This window comes from Panthera uncia, chromosome B4, assembly GCF_023721935.1.
Source record: "Panthera uncia isolate 11264 chromosome B4, Puncia_PCG_1.0, whole genome shotgun sequence".
NCBI lineage: Eukaryota > Metazoa > Chordata > Mammalia > Carnivora > Felidae > Panthera > Panthera uncia.
Genome location: NC_064809.1, coordinates 138,014,219 through 138,032,306, shown reverse-complemented (window position 1 = coordinate 138,032,306; position 18,088 = coordinate 138,014,219). Strand labels below are relative to the sequence as shown.

General features: G+C 63.6%; 1 protein-coding gene across 1 annotated transcript in view; it reads left to right on the top strand.

Annotated features, from left to right (window-relative positions):
* PLXNB2 (plexin B2) overlaps positions 1-18,088 on the top strand; it is a 34,211-nt gene that overhangs the window by 5,806 nt on the left and 10,317 nt on the right. The window contains exons 2-24 of the mRNA XM_049626739.1: positions 9,154-10,240; positions 10,507-10,689; positions 10,780-10,908; positions 11,550-11,650; positions 11,756-11,882; positions 12,071-12,224; positions 12,807-12,921; positions 12,999-13,107; positions 13,189-13,290; positions 13,793-13,885; positions 14,152-14,233; positions 14,310-14,470; positions 14,586-14,734; positions 14,878-14,986; positions 15,183-15,319; positions 15,511-15,681; positions 16,156-16,285; positions 16,396-16,623; positions 16,729-16,905; positions 17,021-17,160; positions 17,262-17,362; positions 17,547-17,776; positions 17,901-18,082. Of these exons, the coding sequence (XP_049482696.1) occupies positions 9,167-10,240; positions 10,507-10,689; positions 10,780-10,908; positions 11,550-11,650; positions 11,756-11,882; positions 12,071-12,224; positions 12,807-12,921; positions 12,999-13,107; positions 13,189-13,290; positions 13,793-13,885; positions 14,152-14,233; positions 14,310-14,470; positions 14,586-14,734; positions 14,878-14,986; positions 15,183-15,319; positions 15,511-15,681; positions 16,156-16,285; positions 16,396-16,623; positions 16,729-16,905; positions 17,021-17,160; positions 17,262-17,362; positions 17,547-17,776; positions 17,901-18,082 (4,184 nt within the window). The 5' untranslated portion in view covers positions 9,154-9,166. The remainder of the gene's footprint in view (positions 1-9,153; positions 10,241-10,506; positions 10,690-10,779; positions 10,909-11,549; positions 11,651-11,755; positions 11,883-12,070; positions 12,225-12,806; positions 12,922-12,998; positions 13,108-13,188; positions 13,291-13,792; positions 13,886-14,151; positions 14,234-14,309; positions 14,471-14,585; positions 14,735-14,877; positions 14,987-15,182; positions 15,320-15,510; positions 15,682-16,155; positions 16,286-16,395; positions 16,624-16,728; positions 16,906-17,020; positions 17,161-17,261; positions 17,363-17,546; positions 17,777-17,900; positions 18,083-18,088) is intronic.

The window sequence follows — 18,088 nt, the reverse complement described above, 5'->3', positions numbered from 1 at the left end:
GGTCTTACAGCAGCGGTGGGGGCGGCGGGTGGTCAGCATCAGAACCTAACAAATCCTACCTCTGTCCCAGGAGGCCACTGCCTGCAGGCAGGGTCCCTGCAGGATAATTTATTTTACTGTGTTCTCAGCTATTTCTTTCCCTTTCTTTCTTTCTTTCTTTCTTCCTTTCTTTCTTTCTTTCTTTCTCTCTTTCTCTCTCTCTCTCTCTTTCTCTCTCTCTTTCTTTCTTTTGAGAGGCAGAGAGAGAGAATCCCATGCAGGCTCCATGCTGTCAGCACAGAGCCCGATATGGGGCTCAAACTCAGAACTGTGAGATCGTGACTGGAGCCGAAATCAAGAGTCCAACTCAGCTTAGCCGACTGAGCCCCCCAGGCGCCCCCCAGGGTTAGGCAGTGAGTGGGACGGAAGAGTGGCCTGATTGCCAGCAGCGTGTGGACCCTGGTGTACGTGGGCACCCACAAGGGGCAGACAGGGAGGGGCTGGAGCACACACTCCCGGGCTTGGTTGGGCCAGCTCATGAGGCACCTGAGGGTGAGGGCTAGATGCAGATACCCTGGTGACAGTGACCTCAGGTCTCAGGAGGGGTTACTGAGAGAAGACTTGCGTGCACTCAGGCGGACACAGCATCAGAAGCTTGAGTGGGAGGCTTGCGGGGGAGCACCGTGGGGTCACAAGGGGCTGGGGTTTCCCTGGGCACACTCTCCTTAGATTTAGTTTGGGGCCTGTGACTGCTCACTGCCACCAGCCAGGGCTGACTTCATGCTGGGACCCAGAGTCCAGACTTCAGGATGCAAACTAGTCCCCCCAACGAGGCCGAGGCCGGGTTTGGGCAACCTGGCCCCACAGTCGAGGCAGGTGGGAGGGACCTGGGGGAGCAGGGGTCCTGTGGGAGGCTCTGGTGGCGCTGACGCAAGTCTCAGGCTGCGACGTCAATCTGTCCCTAGGGCCCCGCCCCGCCCCACCCCTGCCCTAGGTGCTTGTGTTGGGAGAGCTCAGCCTTCGGCGGGGTCGGGGTCATGCCAGCTGCCGCTGGGGCCCAGGTGGTGCGTGGCCGGCCGGCAGCGAAGGGGGTGGCCGAGCCCTGGGACCGACCCGCTGGGCCCGGAGGACTAAGGCAGGTAATGGGCAGTCGAGCGCGGGGCCGAGCCTGGCGCCAGGTGAGCGCTCGGTGGCGACGGTTCCCTGTGCCCACGTGACCGCCGCCGCTGTCATTGTTACTGGAGGTCGGGCTCCGACCCGCCGGCGCGCCCTGGGGTCCCCGGTGAGGCGCGTGGGGCGGGGGGGCGGCGCCGAGGTCGCCTCTGGCCGGCACCGGGGCCCGGCTCGTCCTCCGCCGCGTCCCCGGGTACCCGCCCCGCGCCCTCCGCTCTCTGCGCCCGGCTGGGTCCCGCGGGAACGCGGCCGGGGCGGCCCCCACCCCCTAGCGGAACTCTGACCCGGGTCACCAAGGGGAGGGGGGGGGCTGGGCGCGCGGGACCGAGGGGAACCGACCCCTCCCGGGCAGGAGCGCCCCCCTCTCCCCCCAATCGCGCCCCTCCCTCGCGCTTGTTTTGAAAACAGCCGAGGCTCGGATTTGCCGGCGATTTGCCGGCGTTTCGGCCTGTTTTGTTTCCTCTGATTTGTTTAACGCTCCCGGCTAATTGCAGATTTGCATTTTCGTCGGGAGAGTTGAGGCCCGGTCCCCTGGCTGCCAGCTGCCCGGCGGGGGAGGGGCGACTCCCTGGCTTCTCACGTGGCGCCTGGCCGCCTGGAGGCTGGCTCCCCGCCCAAGGTGGGGGGGCTGCTAGGGGCCTCCGCTCACGGTCGCTGGGGTGGGGTGAGCTGCGTCTGTCCCCACCTGGCCCTGCGCCTTCCCCAGAATCATCCCTTTTTCTGTGTCTGCCTGCACCTTAGTCCTTGTCTTGGTCCCTGGGCACCTCTTCTGCCCCCTTATCCCTTCCCAGCCCCATCCGGGTTCTCTTCCTGAACTACAGGCTGGCTGGCGTGGCCGAAGACAGCCCCCAAGCTGGACCCCACTTCACCGGCCCGGATGCTTGTTATTGGTTTGATTTTAGCATTAAGAGATCACTCAGTCTGTATTTACTAGAGAATAGCGACCTGGAGAGAACCCCACCTCTGGCGCATACCCCAGGCAGAGGCTTCCCTCAGGTGGGGGGGGGGGGGAAGGGCCAGAGAGGCCCCAGCTCCCGGGTCTAGTCTGGAGCCAGGCCTCTGCCCTTCCTCGGTGGGGGTGCATTTCTGTCCCTGCCAGGGGCCTGGTGGCCCTGGGTTAGAGGAAGCTGGAGCCTGAAGACAGACAGTACAGGGACCCATCTGGGAGGGGACCACTGCTTCCTGCTCGGGCTGAGGTGTGGAGGACAGGTGGGGGCTCCCTGGGCAGCGCCTGTCTCCTGCCCCTGCAGGGCATCTGTGTTTTCAGCCCCCCACCCTGGGATGCCTCCGCCTGCCCAGTTCCCTGGGCTCAGGCCCACAGGTGCCTACCTGGCCAGCTCCTGTGCTCAGATTTGCTCAGGGAAGGCCCATCAATGGAGACCCATAGACCTTAGGGATGAGTGAGTGACCTGCAGGGTCAGGGTGGGTGTCTCAAGACTCTGAGGGAGGGGTAGGAGTTTTCTGGGTGGGGTGTGGGACAGCAGAGCAGGGACAGGGTGACATCAACCACCTTCGCTGTACACACACACGTGAGGATTTCCACACGTGGACATGGTTACACTTCATGGCAGCTCACAGAGATCGATGCTGTTATTACTCCCATTCCACATGGGGACGCTGAGGCACCGTGTAGCTTTGTGAACAACCCACACAACCTAAGCACGGAAATCGACAGAGCTGGGGTTTGAACCCAAAAGTCTGGCTCCAGAGTTCTGCCCTTGAGGCCCCTCTGTGCAGCAGTGTTTGGCGTGTGTGACTGTGGTGGAGGGCTGGCCACAGCCTCAGTGGCCCGTGGGTGCTCCCTCCCGAGAGCAGGAGGCTTTGGGGGAAGGATGGACAAGAGGGAGACTGGAGCAGGATTGGGTAGTCGAGAGAGAGCTGACCTCGAGTTAGGATGGGCCCCAGGCCCGGTGTCTGAGGAAGGGGAGGGGTCCAGGTTTCATTGTGCAAGAAGTTTTGGCTGGAGCAGCCGGATGTTGGGGGGAGAAGTCACTGGGTTGCCTCTGGGCCGGTGTGAGAGGAGGACCCAGCATCATCAGTGGGTCACTCGGGACAGGTCTCTGGAGGGGGTTGTGTGCCTGTGTGGGCCCAGGAAGAAGGTGTCCCTTGGAAGAGGCCAGCCTCCCTTGGCTTTGCCTGCAGCACACAGACAGACAGACACACACACACACACACACACACACACGCACACACACCCTGCCTGGGGGCTGGGGACTCCAGGGCACGCCGTGCTGGGGGAGGGAACAGGCATGGGGCACCTGGAGGCTGGCATGCTGTCCCTTCAAGGTGGCAGGTCGGCATGAACTGCAGTCTGTGTGCTGTGGGCCCCAGTGTGGTTTGCACCTGTGCCGACCACGGCCTCCGGTCCTGGCTCGCCCCAGCTTTCTCATGAGACTGCATGGTGCTGACGCCCTGTGGTTTGGCCCCTACATTGGTCTGTGGAGTGGCCTTTGCTCCTTACACAAAGGCTGCCTTTAGGGCCTGTGGCAAAAGGACATCCCTCATCCCTGTGCCCAGAGCCCTGAGCCCCTCAGCCAGGGGCTGGGAGACCCTGTGCCCAAGCGCCTGCAGCCCTTGCCCTCCTTGCCCCTTCCAGTTCCCCTTGGACCTGCCATAGGTCCCGCCCTGGGTCTTGCCCTCCAGGATGCAGGTAGATGGTGACCAGGGTGGATGGGGGGGGGGGGGGGGCGGGTTCTGGGGCGGGTGGGGAGGCGGCAGGGGGGGGGGGGGGGGGGCAAGGGGGGGGGGGGGGGGGGGGCGGGGGGCGGCGGGCATTGGCCAGGAGAGATGGTTGACCCAGAAAGCCATATCCTAAGGTAGAGTGGAGCTGCAGGGGGTGAGCTGGGGGGCCGCAACCATTATTAGTAGGTACATACCTCTTTTTATTTAGACGATATGCAAATATATTCTTGTAAAAAATTTTCAAAAATTGGCAAAGGAAGTTACTTTGCTATCCCAATTCCCTCCTTCCTGCCCCCAGGCCTTACTACTGTTTTCAGGTTTCTTTTTTGAGTTTATTTATTTATTTTGAGAGAGAGAGGGAGAGAATCCCAAGCAGGCTCTGTGCTGTCAGTGAGGAGCCTGATATGGGGCTCAGTCCCACGAACCAGGAGATCATGATCTGAGTTGAAACCAAGAGTTGGATGCCTGACCGACAGAGCCACCCAGGTGCCCCTATTTTCAGTTTGAACGAAGGCTTCTAGAACTCAGCAGTTAAACCCACACCCGTATACACACCCATGAGGGCACCTGGAGTCCTGTGCCACAGCCATCACTGTCCTGTCTGGGCTCCGTGGGATTCAGCATGGACCACCCATGTGCGTCGGCATGGTTGTTTTTTGGGGGTCCTCTGGTTGGATGCTGGGTGGTTGCCACATTTTCTTGGTAATCAACCATGCTGAGAAGTATCCTTGAACGTGTCTCCCCCGTGGACACACGTGGCTATTTATCCAAGGTGGTAGGAGGCAGTAGCACTGCTGGGTGCTACAGTGTAACTGGTCTGCCCAGGGTTTTCATGAATGAATCATTTGGCCCTTACAAACTCCCGGGGGAGTTCACTGTGACTCCATTTTACAGGTGAGGAAATGAGGCAAAGGGAAGTAATTGACCAAAGTCACACAGCTAGTAAGTAGAATTTGTATTCTACTAATTCGTAGTAAGTGGGTATGCTCATTTTTCAGAAAGTAATTTATATTTTAATCAAGGTAATATAAGTACCTAGTTTTAAAAAGGCAAAAAAAAAAAAAAAAAAGCAGATGATACCGACAGACTTATAATGAAAGAAAGCTGTTCCCTGCCCCTGTTTTCCCCGGCTTCTTTTGAACAGAAAGAGGGATGTGTCAGGCTTGTATTCTGGGACGACCAAATGGGTGTTTATGCACTGGGGGCCTGGAGGCTGGCATCTGAGGGCCGGGTGTGCTGGGAGCAGGGTGGAGGAAGCAGAGGAGGTTGGGGTCTCCTGTGCCAGGATAGCAAGGGCCAGGTGGGACCCCTTGAGCCGCTCCCCGCCCCCCAGACACGGAGCAGAGGAAACTGGTGCAGTCGGGCCAGGCTTGTGGTGAGACCACTGTTGCTCCTTTGCTTCCTAGAGAATCTTGATGCTGGCCCAGAGCAGACACTGAGCTGGACTACGGGAGCCTCGGTGAGTGGGGGCTGGGCCCCACCTGGGGAAGGCAATGGGGTTAGACGCGCTTTCTACTGACCACGGGGCGGGGTGGGGGGGGGGTGACCTTGAGGCCCCGGTCTGGCTGAGCCCAGTGTGCACACATCTGCGCAGACCCAAGTGTCCTGCCTGTGGGGGCCACTGCCAGCACACATACCCCCCCCCCCCCGCCCCAGTTCTCTGAGATCAAGCTTTCCTTGGGAGGGTGGGCTCTTCAGTGAGACTGGCAGGGGGCTGGGTTCTGAACACTGAGGCTGGGAATTTGGGCTTGGGGGAGGAGTGCCCGTCCAGACATTTTCTGGGCCAACAACAGGCCGGAGTTTGTGCAACTTTTTGGAAGTGCACCTCTGGACCCTAGCCAGGAAGGAGGCCGTCTGATGCCCTTGAGGAAATCCCCGGCAGCCCCGGTGAGCCAGGGGTCCTGGGGCTCTCTGCAAAACAGGAAGCGCCCGTTCCAGGAACACTAGCCACAGGAAGCTTTGCTGGCTGTGCCTGGTGCCTCCTCAACAGTGGCCTGAGCTCCCTGGTCAGGTGGGTCACCCTTTGCTCCGGGACCTGGCCTGGCAGGTCACCTGAGGCTTTGTTTGGCCGGGAAGTGGAGGGGAGCTGCGGCCTCTGGAGTGTGACCCAAGTCCCTCCTACCACCCCAGGTGACCTGGGCTTGGTATGGGTGGGGGGTAAGTTTGCAGCTCTGGGATTTAAGCCTCACTTTGCCCACCACCCAGAGGGGTCCTGGGGCAGGGAGCCTGGGTCTGGCCCAGCTCTCCTTGGTGACTCACAGTGCTACTGAGCAGGTATGGTGTCCCAGACCTGGCAGGGCCCTGGGGCAGAGGGCAGGGCTCCTGCCCTAATGGACTAGTCAAATGGATGTGAACCGGAGAGAGACCGGAGCATTCTTTTTGTGCACTGTGACCCCTCTGCCTCTTGGGTCCCCCCAAGGCTGTGAGTTAGCAGGGCTGAGGGAGGGGCTGGGGTTTGAGTCAAGCTTTTTTACAACAGGGGTGCCCCAGAGCTCCCCCACTTGGTCAGCTAAGTGTTCAAGCCCTGGTCCAGACCAGTAGAGGGGCCCTGGGCTCCTTGGGTCCACGTGGGGCGAATCCATCCGGACTGCTGCCAGGGTGGCCTGGGCTCCGGGCCCGCCCCCACGCCCCACCCCCGCCCGCCCGCAGTCCCTCCCTGGGCCCCGGGAACATTCCATTCATTCCGGGCTCCGGCAGGCGGCGGGTGGGAGCCAAGCGGGGCCAGGGGCTCCGGGACTCCCGGTGAGCCGGGTGAGCGGGGTGAGCGGGACTCCGGGTGAGCGGGGAGCCAGGTGGGGGAGGGCCAGCCTGGCAACGAGACTGAGGGGCTAGGAAGTCCGCCCTCGCCCTGGCCCTGGCCCTCACCCTGGCCCTCGCCCTAGCCGGCGCCACTGAGTGGACTTTGAGCCCAGACTGGGCCCTAAGCGTGGGGGCGGGGGAGGGGCGAGGGGGCGGGTCCTCCAGCCCAGGCCCTTTCCTTCCCGGGGAGGGAGGGAGGGAGGGACCAGCGGCAGTGACCGTGCCAGCTGGTGCCCAAGCGTTCAGGGCCTCTTGGTGCGCCTGGGTCTGTGTGGTCTCAGAGTCCGGGGCATCTCCCAAACCCTGATCTCCTCTCCCCACAGATGGGCAGCTGAGACCAGAGAGGAGTCTGTGCTGGGGGGGACCCCCTGCCATTCAGTGGGATGACCTCAAGGGCTTGTGACATCCTAACTGACTAAAGTCTCCCCAGTCTAGCTACCCTTATCAGGGGTCACCCTGGCTCTTCTACAGCCCTGCCCTGAACCACCTTCACCTCTCCCTGGTACTACCCAGCCTTCTGCCCCCAGCAACCAGGGGCTGGTTCCTAAGTCCCTGCAGTCTCCCCCTGTGGACCCCCTCCGGCTCACCCGTGGGTGTTTTCTCTTCCGGTGGCCGGTGAGGAGGGCATCTGGGGTTGCCAGGGGCCAGGCGAGAACTTCCCTTGCCAGTACCAGGTGGGGGTTCTCAGAGGCAGTGGCTGCCCCAGAGAGGTGGTGTCTTCCCAAGCCTTGCAGTGATTCTGAGGGAGAGACGGTTTTGTCAGTCGGTTGCTTCTTGGTTTTACTTCCTCAAGACGTTTGAGGAAGGCTGCGGTTACTCAGAACAGAGGGTTGCAGGGGGGATGGAGAGCAGCCACAGCCTGGTCAGGGGTTTCCTAGCGGCCCAAGCAGAGAAGGAAGTTAGCTTGATGGCAGAATCACGGGTTCCATGCGAAAAAGCCAACTTCTTCTAGTAAGCACAGCTTTGCGCAAAGTCAGCGCTCCAGAGCCACGTCTCCCCTGGCCAAGGAGCAGAGCAGATCCCTTTCTGCCTTCTTGGAAGAGACGGACAGGACACAGGGCAAGTCAGGGTGTTGGAAAAGTCATTGTTTCTCAGAGGAGTACCAGCATATCCAGGTGTGTGGTGTGTAAGAGCAGCCACCTTTGCCTGTGCAGGGGTAGACTGGGCCCCTCATGCGGGGGTAGGCGGTACGGGCGTCTGGGACCGTGCAGGAGTAGGCTGTATGGGCGTCTGGGAGACGGGGGGCCTGGGCCCCTCATTGCCTTCCGCCATCTGGGTCTGGCTCCACTCAACGCATGTGGCATGGGCAGGACTGCTCTAGGTGTCATGCCAGGCACAGGTGCCCTCAGGGAAGGTTCCAGTGGATTCGAGGGCAAGGGCCCCAGCATGCATCCAGAGAGGGCAGTTTGTGAGGGAGCCGGCAGAGGACGGTACAGGGGATTCTGACCAGGATAGAGCAGGGTCTCCAGGGCGGGGCATATGGGACTCTCCCAGCATGGAAGAGGCCTAGAGGCAGAGGGGCTTGAGTTTCCCCGAGATCCCTGTGTCCCTGAGGTGGGGAGGGAGAACCATGTGCGTTCTAGGTCCCCTAATCTGGGGACACTTCTACACGTCGATGGGGGCATAGGCCTGTGTATGTGCAGGAATGTGCTCAGAGACACCTGCGCACCGACTCGGCCTGCCCTGGCCGTGAGGGCAGCACACACCCCGCTGCCGCCTCTGAGTGTCCCCACCTCGGAGAGCTGGTGGTGTCTGGAAACTCGTCCCAGCGTCTCTGAGTGTGTCTGTCCTCGGGAGGGCATGGGCAGGGTGGGTGGAGTGTGGCTGGCGCCTCTGCTGGTTCTGGAGGGGAGGTGGGTGGGGAGGCAGGGGTGGGCAAATGTGGATAAGCGTGTGCCAGGCTGGCTCGTTCGGAAGAGTGTGCGACTCGGTCTGTGTGTATTTGAGCCTCACGCTGGGTGTAGAGATGACTGAAAAAACAATAAACTTAAAAAAAAGTGTGTGCCTTCATTGATCACAGTTGGTTCCAGCTCCTTTTCTCCTTATTTGCTGTCAGATGCCCGTGTGCGGCACTTGGCAGGGCTCGTGGCCTGGAGCTCTGGGGTTCTCGGGTTGGGGGAGGGCACGTGCGTGAGTGCCTGAGAGACTTCCTGGAGGGGGCGCTTTGAGAACCTGGAGGTGGAGGTCGGGGCACAGTCGTGCAGGGGCTGCCTCACCCTGCCCGGAGCACACAGTGCTGGTGGCTGGACCCTGCTCGTTAGTTTGCGTTATAGGGGAAACTTTTGAGACGGTCCGGGAGACCGTCTCCTTTGAGAGGAGGCGGGCAGGCGTGCCTGCCCGGACACAGGGAAGGCAGAGAAGCGACCGGGTGCTCTCGGGGTATGCTGCACAGCCCTGACTCTCTCTGGCCTTGTTCCGCTTTTTCGGGCGGGATCTGGAGGGGCCCGTGACGCGGGGGCTTCCCGTGCGCAGGTGGATCCTCCGGGCTGGGGCTCCCCTGACCCTTGTCTCTTCCCACAGGGTGCCGAGGGCGATGTCTCTGCAGCTCTGGGCCCTGGCCCTCCTGGGCCTCGTGGGCACAAGTGCGGGCCTGCGGCCCCGAAAGCTGGACTTCTTCCGAAGCGAGACGGAGCTGAACCACCTGGTTGTGGATGAGGCCTCGGGCGTGGTGTACGTGGGGGCGGTGAACGCGCTCTACCAGCTGAGTGCCAGACTCCAGCTGGAGCAGCAGGCGGCCACGGGCCCGGCCCTGGACAACAAGAAGTGTACGCCCCCCATCGAGGCGAGCCAGTGCCACGAGGCCGTGCTGACCGACAACGTCAACCAGCTGCTGCTGCTCGACCCTCCCGGGAAGCGTCTCATCGAGTGCGGCAGCCTCTTCAAGGGCATCTGCGCCCTGCGTGCTCTGAGCAACATCTCTGTGCGTCTCTTCTATGAGGACGGTAGCGGCGAGAAGTCCTTCGTGGCCAGCAACGACGAGAGTGTGGCCACGGTGGGGCTGGTGAGTGCCACGAGCCCCGGTGGCGAGAGGGTTCTGTTCGTGGGCAAGGGCAACGGGCCCCATGACAACGGCATCATCGTGAGCACCCGCCTGCTGGACCGGACCGAGGGCAGGGAGGCCTTCGAGGCCTACACGGACCACGCCACCTACAAGGCCGGCTACCTGTCCACCAACACGCAGCAGTTCGTGGCCGCCTTCGAGGACGGCCTCTACGTTTTCTTCGTCTTCAACCAGCAGGACAAGCACCCGCCCCGCAACCGCACGCTGCTGGCGCGAATGTGCAAGCAAGACCCCTTCTACTACTCCTACCTGGAGACAGACCTGCGGTGCCTTGACCCCGCCGACCCCCAGGCCCCGGCCTTCGGCACCTGCTTGGCGGCCTCCGTGGGTGTGCCGAGCGCCGACAGAGTGCTGTACGCGGTCTTCAGCAGGGACGGCCGGAGCGGCGGGGGACCCCGTGCGGGCCTCTGCCTGTTCCCCCTGGACGAGGTGCACGCCAAGATGGAGGCCAGCCGCAACGCCTGCTACACGGGCACCCGGGAGGCGGGCCGTGACACCTTCTACAAGCCCTTCCACGGCGAGATCCAGTGTGGAGGCCACGGGCTGGTATGTGGGGCTTGTCGGTGTGTCCGCGTCCCGCCAGCTCGTGAGGGTGCGTGTGCGAGGCGTCGCTCTGGTCGGGTGCCGCCTTTTTCTTCCACGTGTCTGATCACTCGCTCCGTCCCCTGCCAGGGGCGTGCGGCAGTGACACGTCCCTGCTGGCATGGCGCTTGTTCCGGGGGGGGCGGGGGGCACATGTGCTGGGAGCCCTCGCAGGGAGACAACTCCAGCGCGAGGGGGTCTGTGCCCAGCGCTGACGCTGTGGTCCACAGGGCGCCAGTGAGAGCTTCCCGTGTGGCTCTGAGCACCTGCCTTACCCGCTGGGCAGCAGAGACGGACTCACAGCCACAGCCGTGCTGCAGCGTGGAGGCCTGAACCTGACAGCCGTGATGGTGACCGCGGAGAATGGCCACACTGTTGCCTTCCTGGGCACCTCAGATGGCCGGGTCCTCAAGGTGGGGCCTGGGGCTGGGGCAGGGCAGCTTCTGGCGGGGGCCGTCTGCACAAGGCCCCCCATCTTCATGCACCTGCCCTCGTGCCCACAGGTGTACCTTGCCCCGGATGGCAGCTCCTCGGAGTACGGCTCCATCCTCGTGGAGATCAGTAAGAGGATCCAGCGGGACCTGGTGCTGTCTGCAGACCTGGCCAGTCTTTACGCTCTGACCCAGGACAAGGTGGGCCTGTGGAGCCCCTAGGGAAGGGGCCCTGCTGGTCCGGGCCCTTGGGACAGGCGGTGTGGAGGGAGGTGCAGAGGGGGGCAGGAGGGGCTCCTGGCAGCGTCCTGATCCCGTGTCTCTCCGGTGCCTTCCCTGTCTGCGGCCCTGCCCTGAGCCCATTCTGATGGAAGGGACAAGTCGGTGCTCTGAGTGGGCCCCCTCCAAGGGTGGGCAGGGTGGCAAGGGACCCCGTGCAGCCCTGTGAGCTTGGGCGGCGGGGGACATGGGCCGGGCCCGCAGTATAAGAAGAGCCCTTCGGGAGCACCGAGGTTGGCCAGGCGCCTCTCTCGGGGTGCGGAGTTAAAGGGCCTGAACTGGCATAGGGAGGCTCCATAGCTTGGATCCCCATGGTTTCCTGGACTCCGTATCACCTGGGCCAGCTGTAGCCACTGGACAGGGTCATTCAGAGTCTGGAGGGCAGCTGTTCCTGGACGCTTGTCGGTGAGCCTTGAGTTAGTATCAGGCTTTTAGGCTCAAAGATAAGGGTGGGATCAAGCCTGTGGTCCCAGGAAAGTCCAGGGCCCAAGAGACAGGTGCTTGTGGCTGCTGGCCGGTCGCCTGTGACTGCAGTAGTCCCCCTCACTGCCCTGCTGGCCCAGGTGTTCCGGCTTCCCGTGCAGGAGTGTCTGAGCTACACGACCTGCACACAGTGCCACAGCTCCCAGGACCCCTACTGCGGCTGGTGTGTCGTCGAGGGACGGTGAGTGCCCGGGAGACCAGGAGTCTCAGCCCTGCGCTGGGGGCATGGGGTGTGGCTGGCTGGTGCCAGGACTGAGGCCCCCCCCCTCCCCCCCCGTCCCTGTAGATGCACCAGGAGGGCCGAGTGCCCACGGGCTGAGGAGCACGGCCACTGGCTGTGGAGCCGTGACGAGTCCTGCGTAGCCATCACTGGGGCCCAGCCACAGAACATGAGCCGCCGGGCCCAGGGCGAGGTGCGTGGTAGGGGTGGGATAGGGGGTCGGTGTTGGGCAGAGGTGGGGCTTCCACTGGCCTGGGGCTCTTGGGGACAACGTGAAGAGCCAGCCTGGTATTATCGTACTCCCGCTTGAGGACAGGGCCGTGGTGCCCCAAGGCTGGGCGGGCGGAGGGGTCCTGGCGTGAGCCCACGTCCTTTCCCCAGGTGCAGCTGTCTGTCAGCCCCCTCCCGGCCCTGAGTGAGGACGACGAACTGCTGTGTCTCTTTGGTGACTCACCACCACACCCGGCCCGTGTGGAAGGCGACGCCATCATATGCAACTCCCCGAGTAGCATTCCTGGCACGCCGCCTGGCCAAGGTGAGGCCCCCGTCCGGTGACTAGAGTGGGCACTTCACTCTCCCTTCTGCGTGCCGTGGGGTCACGGGGGCCTGCAGTCCCAGGGGTGCAGGATGGAGGGGGAGGCTTGCAGTGCTGATTCTGGGCTTCCTGAGCCGTGTGCGCGGGGACCACTCACTGTCGGCCCCCACTCCCCGCTGCAGGGCTCTGAGTGTGGGCCAGCGGAGGATGGCTTGCTAGTGAAGGCGGGGGCCACACAGTGACATGTCAGGGACCCAGACGTCGGCCAGGAACCATGGCCCTCGGTGCCTGTTGGGACAGAGAGAGGGTTCAGCAGCACAGGCCCCTGGGGAGCAACTTGGACCCAGCCCCGGGAGCTGGCCCAGGAGCCGAGATCCGATAACGCTGGCAGGCCTGGCTGAGCTCAAACGACGTCAGTGGGCCAGCCCCTGCAAGCCCCCCCCCCCCCACCCCCGCCAGCTCACAGCTGGGATCTCCTCCCTCGGCCTCTGCTTCTGGCTGGGCCGCCGCGCCCCCACCGTGCCAGCCGGGCCCAGAGCTCTGAGGCCCCTGCCTGATGCCGTCCTCGGGTGCCATCCACAGACCACGTGGCCGTAAACATCCAACTGCTCTTCAGACGCGGCAGCATCTTCCTCACCTCTCACCTGTATCCCTTCTATGACTGCCGGGAGGCCATGAGCCTGGCCGAGAACCTGCCGTGAGTGTCTCACTGGCCCCGTGTGCCTGCCCCGCCTCTGCTGGGGGCCCCGCGTCCCTCACCGCCCTCTCCCCCAGGTGTATCTCCTGCTCAAGCAACCGTTGGACCTGCCAGTGGGATCTGCGCTACCACGAGTGTCGGGAGGCCTCCCCCAACCCCGAGGCCGGCATCGTCCCCGCCCACATGGTGAGGCGCCGGGAGCACCTCGCGGGAGCTGGGTGGCCCAGCCACAGCCAGGCAGCACCCGACCAGCCCTGTTCTCTCCAGGAGGACAGCTGCCCCCAGTTCCTGAACCCCAGCCCGCTGGTCATCCCCATGAACCACGAGACGGACGTGACCTTCCAGGGCAAGAACCTGGACACAGTGAAGGTGGAGGGGGGCTTGTGGGGTGCTGGCCTGGGGGCCCTTCGGGGGCCTTGGGGGCTGGTAGAGTGCCTGCGGGGCTTCTTCAGAGCCCTTTCCCTGCAAAACCAAAGTCAAAGTGCCTGGTCTGCATTCAAGCTTCCCCTGGCTCGGGACCCAGCCAGTGAGGGAGGCGCTCTACATATATTTGGGGACAGAAGAAGGTGGAGAGGTCCAGTAGGACGGGAGTACATTCCTGTGGGCCTCGGAAACATAGGCAGGAGCAGGAGACAGCGAGGTTTGAGTTTCAGGAGCTGAGTGGCTGGGCAGCTGGGGTGTCACTTGGTGAGAAGGGAGCAGGGCCGTGGTTGGGAGCAGCCGAGGGCTCGGTGGGGCAGGAAGCGCCCGACTGCTGGTTGTGGGGCACAGAGAGGGCACCAGCACTGTGAACACTGGGCTCAGGGAGGGGCGGGTAGGGCGGGTAGGGCGGGGGGGCCCGTCTGGGGTTCCTGACCAGACTGCCTTGCAGGGTTCCTCTCTGTACGTGGGTAGTGACCTGCTCAAGTTTGAGGAGCCGGTGAGCACACAGGAACCAGGAACCTTCTTCTTTCGGACACCAAAGGTGCGGCTCCCCAGGCAGGCCCAGCTGCTGGATTCCGAGGAAGGGCCCTGGGGGTGGGGGTGCACAGGGGGTGGCCAGCCGTTCGTGTGTGGCCTTAGAGTGTCTCTGTCCCTGCCGACGCCGTGCAATCAGAGTGACCCTTTGTATCTCTGAGGCTCCAGCTTCCCGCTGCCTCTCGGCCGTGAGGGGACCACACGGGCCCTCGTGGTCACCCTTGGGTTTGGGTGGGCTCAGGGAGTGCAGCCTGTCCCTGCGTGTTCCCCCAGCTGTCCCATGACGCCAACGAGACGCTGCCCTTGCACCTGTACATCAAGTCCTACGGCAAGAACGTGGATAGCAAACTCCAGGGTAGGGATCGGGCAGCTGGGGCTAGAGGGGCTAGGGGGGCAGGGCAGCCCCTGACCACCGGCTGCTGTCCCCACAGTCACTCTCTACAACTGTTCCTTTGGCCGGAGCGACTGCAGCCTGTGCCTGGCCGCCGACCCCGTGTACAAGTGTGTGTGGTGTGGCGGGCAGAGCAGGTGCGTGTACGAGGCTCTGTGCAGCAACGCCACCTCCGAGTGCCCGCCGCCCGTCATCACCAGGGTGAGCCCTTGTGCCTGTGGGGGGGCGGGGAGGGGGGAGCTCCAGCCTGGCCCCGGCCCCCGCGCACGCCAGCCTGGCCCCGCTGCCGGGTCAAGCTGGGCTCTGCCGATTCCAGATCCATCCTGAAACGGGCCCACTGGGCGGGGGCATTCGCATCACTATCCTTGGGTCCAATTTGGGGGTCAGAGCGGATGACGTCAAGAGGATCACCGTGGCCGAGCAGAACTGCGTCTTTGAGCCAGAGCGCTACTCTGTGTCCACCCGGTGAGTGGACGGCCTGAAGCCTGTGCTGTCCTGGCCTGGGGGGCCAGGCGACCAGGTGGATGAGGAGGAGGACGGGACTTGCACGGCCACGGACGTGTGGGGAGGGGCTCGAGAGTGTCCCACCTCGTCTGTTACTCTCCCAGGATCGTGTGCACTATCGACGCTGCAAAGATGCCCATCACGGCCGGTGTCGTCGTGGATGTCAATGGGAAGCTTGGTCATTCGCCGCCCCACGTCCTGTTCACCTACCAGGTAACGCCTGGCCCCGGGACCTGCGTGGGTCTTGCAGTCTGGGACAGATGTGAGTGGGATGTGGCTGTTGCTGCTGACCTCTGGACCGTCGGGGGCTGCATGTTGACACGGGGTGGGGCAGAGCTCTGACAACAGTTGACGCAGTCAGGTCTCCACCGCCCCAACCCTGACCCGAATGCACCTGTCACTCTTGTAGCAGCCCCAGCCCCTCAGTGTGGAACCAAAGCAGGGGCCACAGGCAGGCGGCACCACGCTGACCATCAATGGCACCCACCTAGACACAGGCTCTGAGGAAGACGTGCGGGTGACCCTCAATGACGTCCCTTGTAAAGTGTGGGTGTCACCTGCAGGCTGGTGAATCTGTGGTCTGCCCTGGTCCTGGGGGTGGGGTTGGGGCTCTCTGGCTGTGACCTGGCGTCTGCCCTGGAGAGGGCCGTGGAGCCAGCCTGATCTGTTGCCCCACTGGCCTGGGGCTGGGGTTGGTCCTGGAGCCGAGTTCACTGATTAGCAATTTCCACCCCCAGGACACAGTTTGGGGCCCAGCTGCAGTGCGTCACTGGCCCGCAGGCAGCTCTGGGGGAGCTGCCCCTAGAGATTTACTACGGGGGCTCCCGTGTGCCCAGCCCTGGTGTTGTCTTCACCTACCGCGAGAATCCAGTGCTACGTGCCTTTGAACCGCTGCGAAGCTTCGTCAGGTGTGGCCTCCCTCCCTCCTCCCTGAGGGGTCATGGTGCCCCCCGCTTCCACCGCCAGCCATGGGACCCCCCCCCCCAACACACACACCACACCCCACCCCTTTCAGCTACTTCCCAGGCTTTCTCCGCCACTTAGGCTTTGGAGGATGTCTTAGGGCTGGTCTGGGTGCCCCCAGATCAGCTTCCTCCTAGAAACCCAGAGGGGCAGGCCCCACGGCCCCCCGCCCCGCCCCGCTCCCGACAGGCAGCAGCAGTGCCCATGGTCATGTGCTCTGAGCTCAACCTCGCAGCAAGCACTCGTTCACACAGACCTGTACCCATAACTGACTGCACACTGGGTCCAGGGACTCTGGGCACTGCCCTTCTCCCAGAGGGGAGGGGGAGCTGCTGGGGACACAGCTTTGCAGGGCACCCCCTCCAGAGCTGGCTTGCCGAGCTGTGCCCACTCAGGCACTGCCCACCTCCCGTCCCCAGCGGTGGCCGTAGCATCAACGTCACGGGGCAAGGCTTCAGCCTGATCCAGAGATTCGCCATGGTGGTCATCGCTGAGCCCTTGCAGTCCTGGCGGCGGAGGCGGGAGGCCGGCCCTCTGCAGCCCACGACGGTCAGTCCCGGTACTGGCTGGGGACTCGGCTCCAACGTGGGCCCCCGGGAAGTGCAGGGTAGGGATGGGGCCTGTGCCACGTGGCCTGACGGCCCGGCCTCGGCCTGCAGGTTGTGGGCACGGAGTACATGTTCCACAATGACTCCAAAGTGGTCTTCCTGTCGCCGGCGGTCCCCGAGGAGCCCGAGGCCTACAATCTCACGGCGCTCATCCAGATGGACGGGCACCGCGCCTTGCTCAGGACCGAGGCCGGTGCCTTTGAGTACGTGGCTGACCCCACCTTTGAGAACTTCACGGGGGGCGTCAAGAAGCAGGTCAACAAGCTCATCCATGCCCGGGTGAGGACTGGCCACAGCCCGGGGTCGGCGGGGGAGGCGGCCCCCACTCCACGGCCCTGACGCCCTCCCGGTGACTGTGACCTCCGTCCCCCCACCAACCCCCAGGGCACTAATCTGAACAAGGCGATGACGCTTCACGAGGCCGAGGCCTTCGTGGGCGCTGAGCGCTGCATCATGAAGACGCTGACCGAGACGGACCTGTACTGCGAGCCCCCCGAGGTGCAGCCCCCGCCCAAGCGGCGGCAGAAGCGAGACACGACACACAACCTGCCTGAGTTCATCGTGCGTGCGGGTTGGCCGGGTGCCGGGCTGGGCGAGGGGTGGTGACAGAGGGAGGGCAGGAGGGCAGGCTGGGCAGCCACGGGTCCTTGCGAAGCCACACCTGTCCACAATACAGGTGAAGTTTGGCTCCCGAGAGTGGGTGTTGGGCCGTGTGGAGTATGACACGAGGGTGAGTGATGTGCCACTCAACCTCATCCTGCCGCTGGTCATCGTGCCCATGGTGGCCGTCATCGTCGTGTCCGTCTACTGCTACTGGTGAGCCCCGCCCACTCCTGCCTCTGCCCCTCTGGCCACACGCCCAACACAACACACAGGCTCAGGGCCACCAGGTCCCAGGAACCTCCCTGTGCCCCCAGGAGGAAGAGCCAACAGGCAGAGCGCGAGTACGAGAAGATCAAGTCCCAGCTGGAGGGCCTGGAGGAGAGCGTGCGGGACCGTTGTAAGAAGGAGTTCACAGGTAGGGCTGCCTGCTAGGGGCAGCGGGATCCTCGGGCTGCCCTGGGAGCCCGCTGCCGAGACCTCTTGGGGGCTGGAAGGCCAGGGAGGATGGCCTTGGAAGAGGCTGCATCCGGAGAAGCAGAGGTGGGCAGGGTGGCCTGCGGCTCGTGGCCGGGACGCCTCACCGTGCCCCCCGCCCCCAGACCTGATGATCGAGATGGAGGACCAGACCAACGACGTGCATGAGGCGGGCATCCCCGTGCTGGACTACAAGACCTACACCGACCGCGTCTTCTTCCTGCCCTCCAAGGACGGCGACAAGGACGTGATGATCACGGGCAGGCTGGACATCCCCGAGTCACGGCGCCCAGTGGTGGAGCAGGCCCTCTACCAGTTCTCCAACCTGCTAAACAGCAAGTCCTTCCTGGTCACTGTGAGTGGGGCCAGGGCTGCAGGGCAGGGTCGGCGGGGAGGAGAGGGGGACAGCCGGAGCCTCGGCTGCTGGCGGGTGCCGGGGCCAAAGTGCTCAGGCGGTCTCCGGCTGGTGGCCCTCGCAGTTCATCCACACCCTGGAGAGCCAGCGGGAGTTCTCAGCCCGCGCCAAGGTCTATTTCGCGTCCCTGCTGACGGTGGCGCTGCACGGGAAGCTGGAGTACTACACGGACATCATGCGCACGCTGTTCCTGGAGCTCATGGAGCAGTACGTGGTGGCCAAGAACCCCAAGCTGATGCTGCGCAGGTGTGT